The 13,226-nt window shown below is 34.9% G+C and overlaps 1 protein-coding gene across 6 annotated transcripts in view; it reads left to right on the top strand.

Moving 5' to 3' along the window:
* OSBPL8 (oxysterol binding protein like 8) overlaps nucleotides 1-13,226 on the top strand; it is a 222,126-nt gene that overhangs the window by 188,524 nt on the left and 20,376 nt on the right. For all 6 annotated transcript variants that reach the window (XM_025401400.1, XM_025401395.1, XM_025401401.1 and 3 more), the window contains 4 exons: nucleotides 1,647-1,743; nucleotides 7,463-7,561; nucleotides 10,930-11,027; nucleotides 12,862-12,951. In XM_025401400.1, the coding sequence (XP_025257185.1) occupies nucleotides 1,647-1,743; nucleotides 7,463-7,561; nucleotides 10,930-11,027; nucleotides 12,862-12,951 (384 nt within the window). The remainder of the gene's footprint in view (nucleotides 1-1,646; nucleotides 1,744-7,462; nucleotides 7,562-10,929; nucleotides 11,028-12,861; nucleotides 12,952-13,226) is intronic.

Genomic DNA, 13,226 nt, shown 5'->3' with positions numbered 1-13,226 from the left:
TCATAGGTATTATTATTACACTCATGGAATCCTTTGACCAAAAATAAATATTTATTTTTCCTTTGCTATACCCCCTGCCCTTTTTTTAATGGTTTTTTTTTGGCCGAACTCGTATTTCCAAAACAACTTTTGATCATGCTCAGAATTATTCAGTGGTGTGGCATTCATTTGTCTGGCATTCAAAGTCCTCTATATCTTTTCCAAATTTATCTCAAATTAATACCTTTCTAGTTCTCCACAGTAGTCAAACCTGTGCAGTTCATGACTAGGTAACCTGATCTCACACTTTCTTGCTTCATTTTTAAATTTAATTCTCCCACTCCAGTATTTCTTCTTAGCTATTCTTTATCAAAACAAACCCTGACTCACTTATCCTTCATGATCCAAATGACTGCAGCTCCCAGTGATTTTTCCCTTCTCAAACTTCTGTATTGTTTTTGTGATTATCCATTAAGCTATTATTTTAACATTCGTATCATTTACCTTTTTACAGAATATTTATTTTCCTAATTGAATTGTTAGCTTCTTTAATTCCCTCTTCTCCCCTGTGATACCTCTCTTTTTGTTGTATACAGACAGAAAATATTTTAGTTTTTAAACTTTCATTAATTTGAACTCATATACATCCATAATCATGACTTTCAGTCTTCTGTCTGCATAAACTTGAGGAATATGACATTCTCTTTCAATAACAGTGGCTCCTTATTATGGTAATTCTCACTTTGAGTGTAAGGAGAATGAGAAGACCGTGTATTCTTTGGAAAACCTTCTTCTAGAGGTTTTGATAACCCCCTCAAATCAAAACCACTCATCTATATTAAATTTTTTAAAAGTCAGTGATTTAATTCTTCATGAAATTAAGAAGCTTGAGATGCTGATTTTAGTTTGTCTCATGTAAGAGAACATAAGAGGTAAATATATTGTTGAAGGCATTAGATTATTAAATAACGTGTTTTTTATTTTTGTTTCTTATAGTCATTCAGTAATCCATATGAAGACTAATCACTATATTAGTTATCCATTGCTGTCTAAAAAATTACTGCCAAAACTGAATAGGTTAAAGCAGCATTTATTATCTCATATGATGAGTTTCAGGAGTCCGAGATCTGCTTAGCTGGGTGGTTCCGGCTCAGGATTTCTAATGAGCTTGCAGTCAAACTGTCAGCCAGCTTTGCAGTCATCTACAGGCTTGACTGGACAGGAAGATTCATGTCCAGGTTCATCACATGGCTGTTGACAGAAGAACTCAGTTCCTCATCACATAGGCCTCTCTGTAGGGTTTTTCACAATCTCAAAGATGGCTTTTCAGAACTAATGATTGAGAGATCGGCAGAGAGAGCCCCCAATGTGGAAGGTGCTTTGTAACGTAATTTCAGAAATTACGTAGTATCACTTCCACACAAACCAATTTCAGTACAATATAAGAGGGGCCTATGTGAATACCAGGAGTGTAGGTCTCACTAGGAGACAGGAAGCTGGTTACTATAACCATCAATATTTAATTTTACTGCTTATTAAATGTTTTTTCTTACTCATTATAAGACTTGAACTTTTGATAATGGCACAATAATATGCTTATCTTTTTATACTTTATATAAACATGTTTTTATATTTTATATATGCATGTTTTTTCTTGTGTTTAATAGGTGTCCCATCATCCACCAATATCTGCCTTTTATGTTAGTAATCGAAAAGATGGATTTTGTCTTAGTGGTAGTATCCTGGCTAAGTCCAAGTTTTATGGTGAGTTTCCCCCTGTCCCAACTTGCACCCATTCCTGGGAGGTATTATTTTCTGGTGAGCTTTTATTTAGTAAGTGTCATGGGCTATTTGCAACATGGAGTTTGTCATTTTAAGTATCATCTTTCCTTGAATAATGGCTTTTTTCTGCTCACTCATAAAGGTGTGGCTTATGTATTCATCACATATATGTAAATATATCATAAACATCACTTATGAAAAGACAGAATGATTGCCCATTATAGCCCTTTAGTGCATAAAGTATTTCTTTTGCCTTTAGTCTGACCAGTTTTTTGTGTTTCATCTCAGTGTATCTAAGGGATCAGTCTTTCTATTGTAGTCTTTGAACAGAGAGGAAGAATTCAAGTATGTTTAGGAGACCTGGCCCAGGGTCAATCGGTAAATATATTTAACTTTGGACTAAATAACATACCAAAAAAAACTGTTTGCAAGTACAAGGGAAAATAGAGAAAAGGTTATAGTAGGAAACATTAATACAAAAACTTTGACAGTTCAAACAAATCATTGCCAAAGCTATATACCAGTAAAACATATATAACCTTAAAATGCTTTTATATAGTTTTTTAAAATGTTTAAATGAAGAACAATTAAATTTCAACCAAAGAATTTTAAACCTGAGTGAAAAAAATTATTATGATAAAAAAGGAAAAATAAAGTATGTAAACAGAAATCCAAGGTTTGGTTACCTGAGCATGTGGTGAGCCCTAGTTAAGTCTGCCACAGGGATATCTAAGAGTAGTTTTTGATCAGGAACCTGGTATGTGTTATATTTCTTTAAGGTATCTTTTATTTCCCTTGATGTTTGTTTTCATTTGGTTTTGGGGTTTTTTATTGTTTTGGTTTTTTAACCTTGTTTTGTTTAAGATGGTGATTGCTTGTTTTTTTTTTTTCCCTTAAGTTTATATGTATTTTATATTTGATATATTTCTTACCTACTTCACCTTTCATCCCTCCATTGTTCTACCCTGACTATAGTATAAATGGCTTTTCTGAGTGTGTGTTCTAACTTTATAGAAATTTTTATTGAGTACAAGGTGCATAGCTTGCTTTCTGGGATTACTTCATCAGTGGGCCTTTTTTCTGTGTTATGGTACAATTTATATACATTAGAGCTATCTGTTCCTTTATAATTTGAAAGAGTCTATTAAATCTAGAATGAATTTAAGATTGTCAGAATTGGTTAACCTATAGGTAAATTCAAAAGACATTTTTTCTTATTTTTTCCTTTTAATACATGTAACTGTTCAAAACAGAAATGTCAGCATTATCTTGTGAGTTTTATAACATATGCAGATTTAACACACGTAACTGTAGTATATAAGCCTGGAAGAGAATGGACCTAGAAGTAGTAAAATTTTCTTTTCTATATAAAGTGGTAAAAGATTAACTGTAAGTGAGTACAATGGCACAATCTCGACTCACTGCAACCTCTGCCTCCCGGGTTCAAGCAATTCTCCTGCCTCAGCCTCCCTAGTACCTGGGATTACAGGTACCCACCACGACACCCAGCGAATTTTTGTATTTTTAGTAGAGATGGGGTTTCACCATGTTGGTCAGGCTGGTCTTGAACTTCTGCCCTCAAGTGATCCACCCGCCTCAGCCTCCCAAAGTGCTGGGATTACAAGCATGAGCCACTGCACCCAGCCAACTGTGACATTTTGAAGATAAATATTGTAATCCCTAAAGCAGTGGTTCTCCTCAGGAGACATTTGGCAATGTCTGAAGACATTTTGGGTTCTCACAGTTGGGAGATCCAGTAGGTAGATGCCAGAAATGCTGCTAAACATCCTACAATGCACAGGATAACTCCCTACAACAAATAATTATCCGGTCCCCTAAATGTCAGGAATGCTACCATTGAGAAGCCCTACACTAGAGCAAACACACACACATGAAGAAAAATCACCACCAAAAAGTATAGGCAAAAAGTCAGTAAGAAAATTAAAATGAAATTATTTGAAAATTTTAAACAATAGTTTAAATAATTTATAAAAGAAACAGGAAAGCCCAATCAAGGAACAAAAATCAGAGGGGACAGATAGAAAACACATAGCAAAATGATAGACCAAAACCCAATAATATGATTGTATCAGTCTTAATGGCCCAAATAATCTCATTTAAAGACAGTGATTATCAGATTAGCTAAAACAGCAAGGACCAACATACCTTAAATGTAGACACACAAATAGTTTGAAAGTAAGTGGAAAGTAGGCCGAGCATGGTGGCTCAGTCCTGTAATACCAGCACTTTGAGAGACCAAGGTGGGTGAATCACCTGAGGTCAGGAGTTCCATACTAGCCAGGCCAAAATGTAGCCTGTCTCTACTAAAAATACAAAAATTAGCTGGGCATGGTGGTATACACCTGTAATCCCAGCTACTCGGAGTGCTGAGGCAGGAGAATCACTTGAACCCGGGAGGCAGAGGTTGCTGTGAGCTGAGATCGTACCACTGCACTCCAGCCTGGGCAACAAGAGCAAGATTCTGTCTCAAGAAAGAAAAAAAAAAAAAGAAAGTAAATGGAAAGTAAAAGTTAAAAGCTAAACTATGCAAGTATTAAGTACAAGTAGAGTTGAGTGAGTATATTAATAAAATAGATTTCAAGACAAAAACATGTTAGTAGAGATAAAGAACATTTCATAATGAAATAAAAAGGTTCAGTTCTTCAGGATAACATAATAATCATAAATCCTATGTACCTAAGCATAGAACTTCAATATGAAGCAAAAACAGAATTAAAAGAGACAGAAATTTGAAATGGGCAGATTTTCTTAAGAGATACGCATTACCACGGCTGACCCAAGAAGTGGTGTAAAATTGTAATACTCTTATATCAGATAAATTGATTTAGTAATTTAAAATGTTTCTTCAAGGATATACTCCAGGCCCACATGTCTTGAGTTCTTCTAAAGATTTAAGGCAGAAATAACAGTTCTACACAATTTTTGGCAGAAAATAGAAGAAAAAACAGTCCTCAGATCATTTTATGAGACCAAGATTATCCTGATCCCCAAACCAGAGATTACAAGAAAATAAACTACAGATCTAATATCCTTTATGAACATACATGCAAAAACTCTTAAGTAGTAACAAATCAACATATAGGAAGAATAATATATGGACATATACATATAAGTAAAAGTATCATGATCAATATATTAAAAGAATAATATATCATGATGAAATTGATTTTGTCTCGGGAATAGAAGGTTGGTTTATCATCTGATAAAAATGTAATTTACCATATTAATAGAATAACAGAGAAGAAAAGTACGATTTCAATAGATACGGAAAAATGATTTGACAGAATTCAACACCTATTTATTTCTTAGTCCTCAAGAAACTAAGACTAGATTAAAGGCATCTGTGAAAAATACATAGCCAACTTCATACTTTTAGGGTGAAAACTGAATAATTTCTACCTAAGATCAAGAGCAAGGCAGGGATGTTTACTCTCATTACTTCTATACATAATTGTATTAGAGGTCCTAGCCAATGCAGTAGGCAAATTAAAGGGAAAAATAGCATACTGATTGAAAGGAAGAAGATAAGCCGTTTATATACCAGATTATATAGAAAATCTTCAAGAATATACAAAAAAGCTCGTATAACTAATAAGTGAATTTAGTAAGGTCTCAAGATGCATGGTCAAAATAGAAAAATTAGTCATATTTCTATATACTAGAAATGAATGCTTGCAGAAGTGTGTGTGTGTGTATATATATATATATTTTTTTTTTTTTTTTTTTTTGGTGAGACAGTGTCTTACTATGAGGGATCCTCTCATCTCAGCCTCCTGAGTAGCTGGAATTACAGGCACACATCACCATGCCTGGCTCAGAATGAAATTTAAAAACAACTCCAATTATAATAGCATCCAAATAATATATTTAAAAATAAATTTAATAAAAGATGTAAGTCCTATATACTGAAGACTAAAACATCGCTGAGGAAAATTAAAGAAGATCCAAATAAATGGATAGATAGACTATGTTTATATATTGAGATATTTAATATTAAGATAATAGAGCTCCATTAATTGAGCCATAGACTCACTGCAATCCTAATCATAATCTTGGCAGGCTTTTTTGAAGATATTGGCAAGTTGACTCTAAAATTACTTTGAAAAGCCAAGGACCCAAAACAGCCAAACAATTTTGAAAAAGAACAAGAGGTCTTTCACTGCCTAATTTTAGTATAAAGCTAAGGTAATCATTACAGTGTGGAATTGATGTAATGGTAGATATATAAATTAATGGGATGGAATAGAGTTCAGATGTAGACCTGTACACATGGTCAAATGTTTTTTGACGTGGGAGAAATGATTGTCCAGAGTTAAACATGCATGTACCGTAAACTCAGAAATTCCACTCCTAGGTATTTACCCATGAAAAAATGAAAATAGATGGCTACATAAAGACTTGTACATAAATATTCTTAAGTATACACAACATTATTCATAATAATTCAGGACTAAACACAACTTAAGGACCATCAACTGGTAAGGAAATGTCACAACTACAGAATGCTAACTAACAATAAAAAGGAATAGAATTCTTATACAACAATGTGGGTGAACCTGAAAGACATTGTGCTAATTGAAGGAAGTAAAACATAGCAAGCTACATCTTCTATAATGCCATCTGTACAGAATTCTAGAATAGGTAAAGCCAGTGATTTAAAATGGACCAGTGGTTTCCTGGGGCTGAGGGAAAGGATTGACTGCTCAGGGGCAAGGAGGAACTTTTTGGGGATAATGGGAAGTTCTGTATCTTGATTGTGGTGGTGGTTATATCACTCTGCAATTTCCAAAACTCGAATTTCACACTTAAAATGGGTTACTTACTGTATGTAAATTTATACTTAAGTAAAACTGAGAATAGAAGGAGAGAAAATGCATACAGGAGAAAACTTAGAAGAAATTACCATAGTATTTTATTGTTGACTATATTTTGGTGCTTTATATTTTTTATTTTTCTAAATTGTCTATAGGATTATTATATCAATTATAAGCATTTAAAGCTTGAGATTTGTAAAGTAATGTGACTTACAGCTAAAAAATAATGGTTTTATTCAAAAAAGAAAATTAGGCTATTCGGCGAAACAGTGTTTTATTAATATTAAGTATTCTCCATGTTTTCTCATTTTCTTATAACTCTCATAAAATAGGCCGGGTGCAGTGCCTCATGCCTGTAATCCCAGCACTTTGGGAGGCCGAGGCGGGCAGATTACCCAAGGTCAGGAGTTAAAACCAGCCTGGCCAACATGGGGAAACCCTGTCTCTACTGCAAATATAAAAATTAGCTGGGCGTGGTGGTACACGCCTGTAATCACAGCCACTCGGGAGGCTAAGACAGGAGAATTGCTCAACCCTGGTGGTGGAGATTGCAGTGAGTCGAGATCACTCCACTGCACTCCAGCCTGGGCAACAGAGTGAGACACTCCATCTCAAAAAAAATTTTTTTTTAATTATAAAAAAGCACATAACTGTATCTTTTAAAAGTAGTCATTATGTAAAAATGAGAATAAGGATGAAATATGTTTTGGATATAAAGTAATGAATACATGTTTGGGCACATTGAGATTGAGACATTTTTAAGACTTTCCACTGTAGATGTCTAGTAGGTGTTCTAAATATATTTTGTTTGTTTTGAATTGGTTGAATATGTTTTGTGAAATTTAATAAACAACATTTTATTTCAGGAAACTCATTATCTGCAATATTAGAGGGAGAAGCACGGTTAACTTTCTTGAATAGAGGTGAAGATTATGTAATGACAATGCCATATGCTCATTGTAAAGGTAAATATTTTCTATACTTGAGTTAGATATTAAGCTTTCCTTTTAAGTAAATGTACGTAGCTGTGATTTGTTATGCTTTGTGATTGATGGAGTCAGACTTATATTTTGTTTGAAAGCATCCTTGGTTTACAGATATTTAAGATTATTGCTATCATTTGCTGAATATTTCTGTGGTGAATTAATTCACCTGTAATGGACCTTTTTGTGATGTATACTTTAGTCAGAAGAGACTGACTTATCATAATGAAATTTCTTTGCACTTACCTGATGTGCAAATTTTCAAATTTGACAAAACTGTCTGTTATTTCAGAATCTGTAAAGATGATTTTCTTCTTTTTGCACCACCATGCTTTTTAAAAATTTTAATTTACTATTTTTTAGTGTACCAAGTTTTTAAAAGATTTTTCTCACCCTCATTTGGCAATTTCTTAATGTATTATGCTTTTTGACCCATTATTTAAAATACAGATAAGGGTGTTACATAATAATTGTCATCTACAACATTACAACATACTAGGCACCCAACTATTCAATGCATTTATTTAATCATTTCAGCAGCTCCTATAAAATAGAAATATTATTATTCCCTTTTTATAGAAGAGGAAAAATGAAGCACAAAGAGGCTTAATACGCCTGAGATCACACAGCTAAAATGCAGCAAGTCAGGATCTGAACCCAGGTGGTTTACCTCTGCATTCTGAACTTTCAACTGTTTTGCATCAGTTTAGTGTGGTCATGATGTGTATCCTCCCTTCCAACCGGTTTCTTAAAATCTTAAAAATAACTTTTTTGGTAATTATCCTCTATTTTGGGAACATAGAAATTATTCAGTATGAAAAGTGGGCAAGGCCGGGCGCGGTGGCTCAAGCCTGTAATCCCAGCACTTTGGGAGGCCGAGATGGGCGGATCACGAGGTCAGGAGATCGAGACCATCCTGGCTAACACGGTGAAACCCCGTCTCTACTAAGAAATACAAAAAATAGCCGGGCGAGGTGGCGGGCGCCTGTAGTCCCAGCTACTCGGGAGGCTGAGGCCGGAGAATGGCGTGAACCCGGGAGGCGGAGCTTGCAGTGAGCTGAGATCCGGCCACTGCACTCCAGCCTGGGCTACAGAGCGAGACTCCGTCTCAAAAAAAAAAAAAAAAAAGAAAGAAAAGTGGGCAAAGGATACGAACAGACACTTTTCAAAAAAAGCTCATTATCACTGGTCATTAGAGAAATGCAAATCAAACCACAATGAGATACCATCTCATGCCAGTTAGAATAGTGATCATTAAAACGTCAGGAAATAACAGATGTTGGAGAGGATGTGGAGAAATAGGAACACTTTTACACTGTTGGTGGGAGTGTAAATTAGTTCAACCATTGTGGAAGACAGTGTGGCAATCCCTCAAGGATCTAGAGTTAGAAATACCATTTGACCCAGCAATCCCATTACTGGGTATATACCCAAAGGGTTATAAATTATTCTATAAAGACACATGCACATGTATGTTTATTGCAGCACTATTCACAGTAGCAAAGACTTGGAACCAACCCAAATGCCCATCAGCGATAAACTGGATAAAGAAAATGTGACACATACACACCATAGAATAGTTTGCATCCATAAAAAAGGATGAGTTTATGTCCTTTGCAGGGACATGGATGAAGCTGGAAACCATCATTCTCCGCAAACTAACACAGAAACAGAAAATCAGCCACCACATGATCTCACTCATAAGTGGAAGTTGAACAGTGAGAACACATGGGCACAGGGAGGGGAACATCATACACTGGGACCTGTCGGGAGGTGGGGGGCAAGGGGAGGGATAGCATTAGGAGAAATACCTGATGTAGATGATGGGTTGATAGGTGCAGCAAACCACCATGACACATGTATACCTATGTAACGAAGCTGCACGTTCTGCATATGTATCCCAGAACTTAAAGTACAATTTAAAAGGAATTATTTGATATGGCCTTATTTCACAGTTGAGAAACCTGGGAGGGTTGAATCTTATTGAAGGCCAACCCAGCATGTACAAAAGAGGCTAACTTACGGCCTCAGTCTAGATTATTCTTAGAGCTTGAAGTAAGCATGGAGTGAAATATCTTTAATTATGAATTGATAAGAACAAATATATTTAAATTTTCTATCATTTAGAAAAAATAAAATTATGTTCCATGTAGATATCCATGCCCATACTTAGCTAACAATAGGGAAAATTTTTTATAGCAATGCATGGAAAAAGAAAAGAAGTTATAACCGCTTTTGAATGAGCATATGAAATGATTTTTATAAGCTGTTTCACCCTGTATGTTTTCTAAGGTATGTTCCCCCAAGTCACTAGCCTCACAAATTGTTTTGTAAAATAAGAGTTCCATAGCCAAATAAGTATGAGAAACATTACATAGTCTGTTCCCCTCTCAAAAGATAATATTGTACGTTGCATGTTAAAGGCTGCCTTAACATCTTAGACCAACAGCACATACACAACCTGTTTAGCTTTGTTAAACCTAGAGTTTCCCCAGCTTTTAAACACAGAACTTATTCTGTAGTTTTTTTGTTTGCTTTGCTTATGCATTTGATTCTTGTTATTTGCAGTGGTTATATAAAGTCACCACTGAGTTAGCAAATACTGAGCCATTGCTCCTGGGGGGAGTATGAGATTGGATTCGTGTGAGCCTCTTGTCCTAACATTTTCATCAACCAGTCAATCAGTACATAACCTTGTTTTATGTGTGCTTCTATTTAAAGAAACCTGATGTCATTATAACATTAATTACATATTATTGATTCATTAACCTTGAACTAACAGCCAATAGAACTAAAACCTACATGTAGCTTTTAACACACATTTTCCCTATAAGATACATTATAGCTTTCTTGCACTTAGGAACACTAGACAGCAGTGCAACACTACATGTGGGTCCACTTTAAACAGCAGAACCACCAATGAAAAGCACAAAAATGTGAAAACATGGTAGTAAATACACTGCAAAAAGGACACTTTCTTTTTTTTAACAATGTGGAAGCTGAAACAAGGAAGAGTGTTTGCCTTGCTCAACCTCAGCTCAGAATGTGTGCATCAGGTGACTCAAATTTTTCACTACTCTGCACATGTCTCCAAATGACTACAGAAGCACTCTGGGTATTGATATTTTACTGAGTAGGTGAATTTACAGATAGGGAATCTGCACATAATGTGAATCAGCTGTTATCTATTTATATCCCACAGAACCATCTTTATGTCTATATTATAGATTTTCATTTGAGTGGGACAGAGTGATTTTGAATTACGTTCCTCCTAAAAGGAGATTAGATTACTAAACTGTTTATTGTGAGCCATATACATATAAATTTTTTGTCAAATCTTTTTCCTTTAGGAATTCTTTATGGTACAATGACACTGGAGCTTGGTGGAACAGTCAATATTACATGTCAAAAAACTGGATACAGTGCAATACTTGAATTTAAACTAAAGGTTAGTAGAGATAATAGTAGGTATCACCTAACTAGAAGGAGAGCCATACAATAAATATTGAATAATGGGCACCATGTATTTCCTAATTAAGGACTAAATGTAAGAAAACAATTTACGTCAGGTCAAAGATAAGAGCATCTAAGGGATAAGGACAAGGCTAGGTGAGTATCTTCGGATAGCCTAAGATAGCAGCCTTGGAAAATTCAAATTAACACAAAGACATTTTTTGTTTTTCATCTTAATTAATAAAACTGTGGGTATTATATAGAAGATGAGATTTAAGAAGTGATTAGACAGAAATTTCTTAATAAATTAAAGGATTGTTTTTACCAGATACTAGAAGATATGTGTCATCTTGCAGTCTAGCTGTGTAAACTAAGGCACAGTTGTATTAGTCACTATTTCTATGTAATAAATTACTCTAAAACTCAACAGACTTAATAACTGTGCTGTTCCTCGTGAGTTCTATGAGTCAAACATTTGGACAGGGCATATTGGGAATAGCTTATCTCTGCTTCATAATGTCTGGGGTCTCAGAAAGACTTTGTAGGCCATGGGTGACTCAACAGTTAGGGACTGTAATCACCTGAAGGCTTATCACTACATATCTGATACCTGGTCTAGGGTGACCGAAGGACTAGGACTGCTAATCTGAGCACCTGTATACACGGCCTTTCCATGTGACTTGGTTTCCTGACAGCATGACAGCCTCAAAGTAGACTTCTTACTTGGCAGTTGAGGGTTTCAAAGTGCAAGTGCCCCAGTGAGCAAGGCAGAAGCTGCATTTGCTTTCTATGACCTAGTCTGAGAAGCCAAATTATATCGCTTCCACTGTCATCTATTATTTGGAGAATTATAAGACCACCCAAATTCAAGGAGAAGAAATATAGACCCCACTTCTCATTGGGAGAGTGGCAAGGTCTCCTTGAGGAAGAGTATGTGAGCTGGAGGGGAGAGGGTACCTATTGTCAAGGCCATCTTTGGAAATTTTTTCTGCCTCAAAATGAAAGGGAAATTTGAGAACTTAATGTGAATTAATTGTTCTTGAACAATAGTATATTATGTTCAGATAAAAATATTTCTGTGAACTATGTAATATTACTAAATTGATGCTATGTTGATATCCAGCTGATAAGCAATTTTGCTCTAATGAAAAAGACCTCTTAAGTATTATTTGATGCAATGTCTTTTTTTTATTTTTCTTTCACCTTGGCAAAATTTTGCTTGTATGGTGATGATAATGTTTGAAGATCATGATGAATGAGTTCTTAAGTATGTATGACGCCTTTAAGTATTACATTGGAGCATCAAAATTTTGTCTCTAAGGAGAGACGTTAGGTATTATAGTAACTCAAAATATATTCCTTCTAATTTTATTTTTTGTAGGCTTTTTTTAGCTATGTATTTTACTTTTGTTTATTTTTTAAGGAAGGGGTGTTATTTATTTCAATGGATCGTTTAATTCCCTTAGGTTTACTGAGTTGTTATTGCTTAAGATAATGTCACATTGATAGGGCACAGTCTTGACAGTTAGGTGAGGACACAGGATTTGAGCATACATGGAACATGAGTCAGTTATATCAATGTGATCTTTCTTCATATGTTTATTTTCATTTAACATAGTCTGCTTGTTTTATCCTATTTTTTCATAGCAGCAATTCAGATTTCTTATTAAACATTTCTAACTGAAATTTGAGTCAGTATTTTTTACTGCTTGTGCATTCAAGAGCACTGTAACTATGCAAGTAATTTTTGTTGTTTTTTTGTTTTGGTTTTACATTATATGTAAATATAAGTGCTAAGTAAAATGTTTTAACATTTTCTCATTTGAAAGCCATTCCTAGGGAGTAGTGACTGTGTTAATCAAATATCAGGGAAACTTAAACTGGGAAAAGAAGTCCTAGCTACTTTGGAAGGTCATTGGGTAAGTATTTTGTATTGTAAAGAATTTTACTTCCACTGTCGTCTATTATTTGGAGAATTGTAAGACCACCCAAATTCAAGGAGAAGAAATATAGATCCCACTTCTCACTGGGAGAGTGGCAAGGTCTCCTTGAGGAAGAGTATGTGAGCTGGAGGGGAGAGAGTACATATTTTTGTAAAGGATTTTATTCTGTGGGAAAAAAAAATAACAATCACATTTAAAATTTAAAACTTATTCCATTGCTGAAAACATCACTATTTAACATAAGCATCAGC

This window comes from Theropithecus gelada, chromosome 11, assembly GCF_003255815.1.
Source record: "Theropithecus gelada isolate Dixy chromosome 11, Tgel_1.0, whole genome shotgun sequence".
NCBI lineage: Eukaryota > Metazoa > Chordata > Mammalia > Primates > Cercopithecidae > Theropithecus > Theropithecus gelada.
The sequence above is the reverse complement of the archived record's forward strand: the minus strand, read 5'-3'. Positions and strand labels throughout refer to the sequence as shown.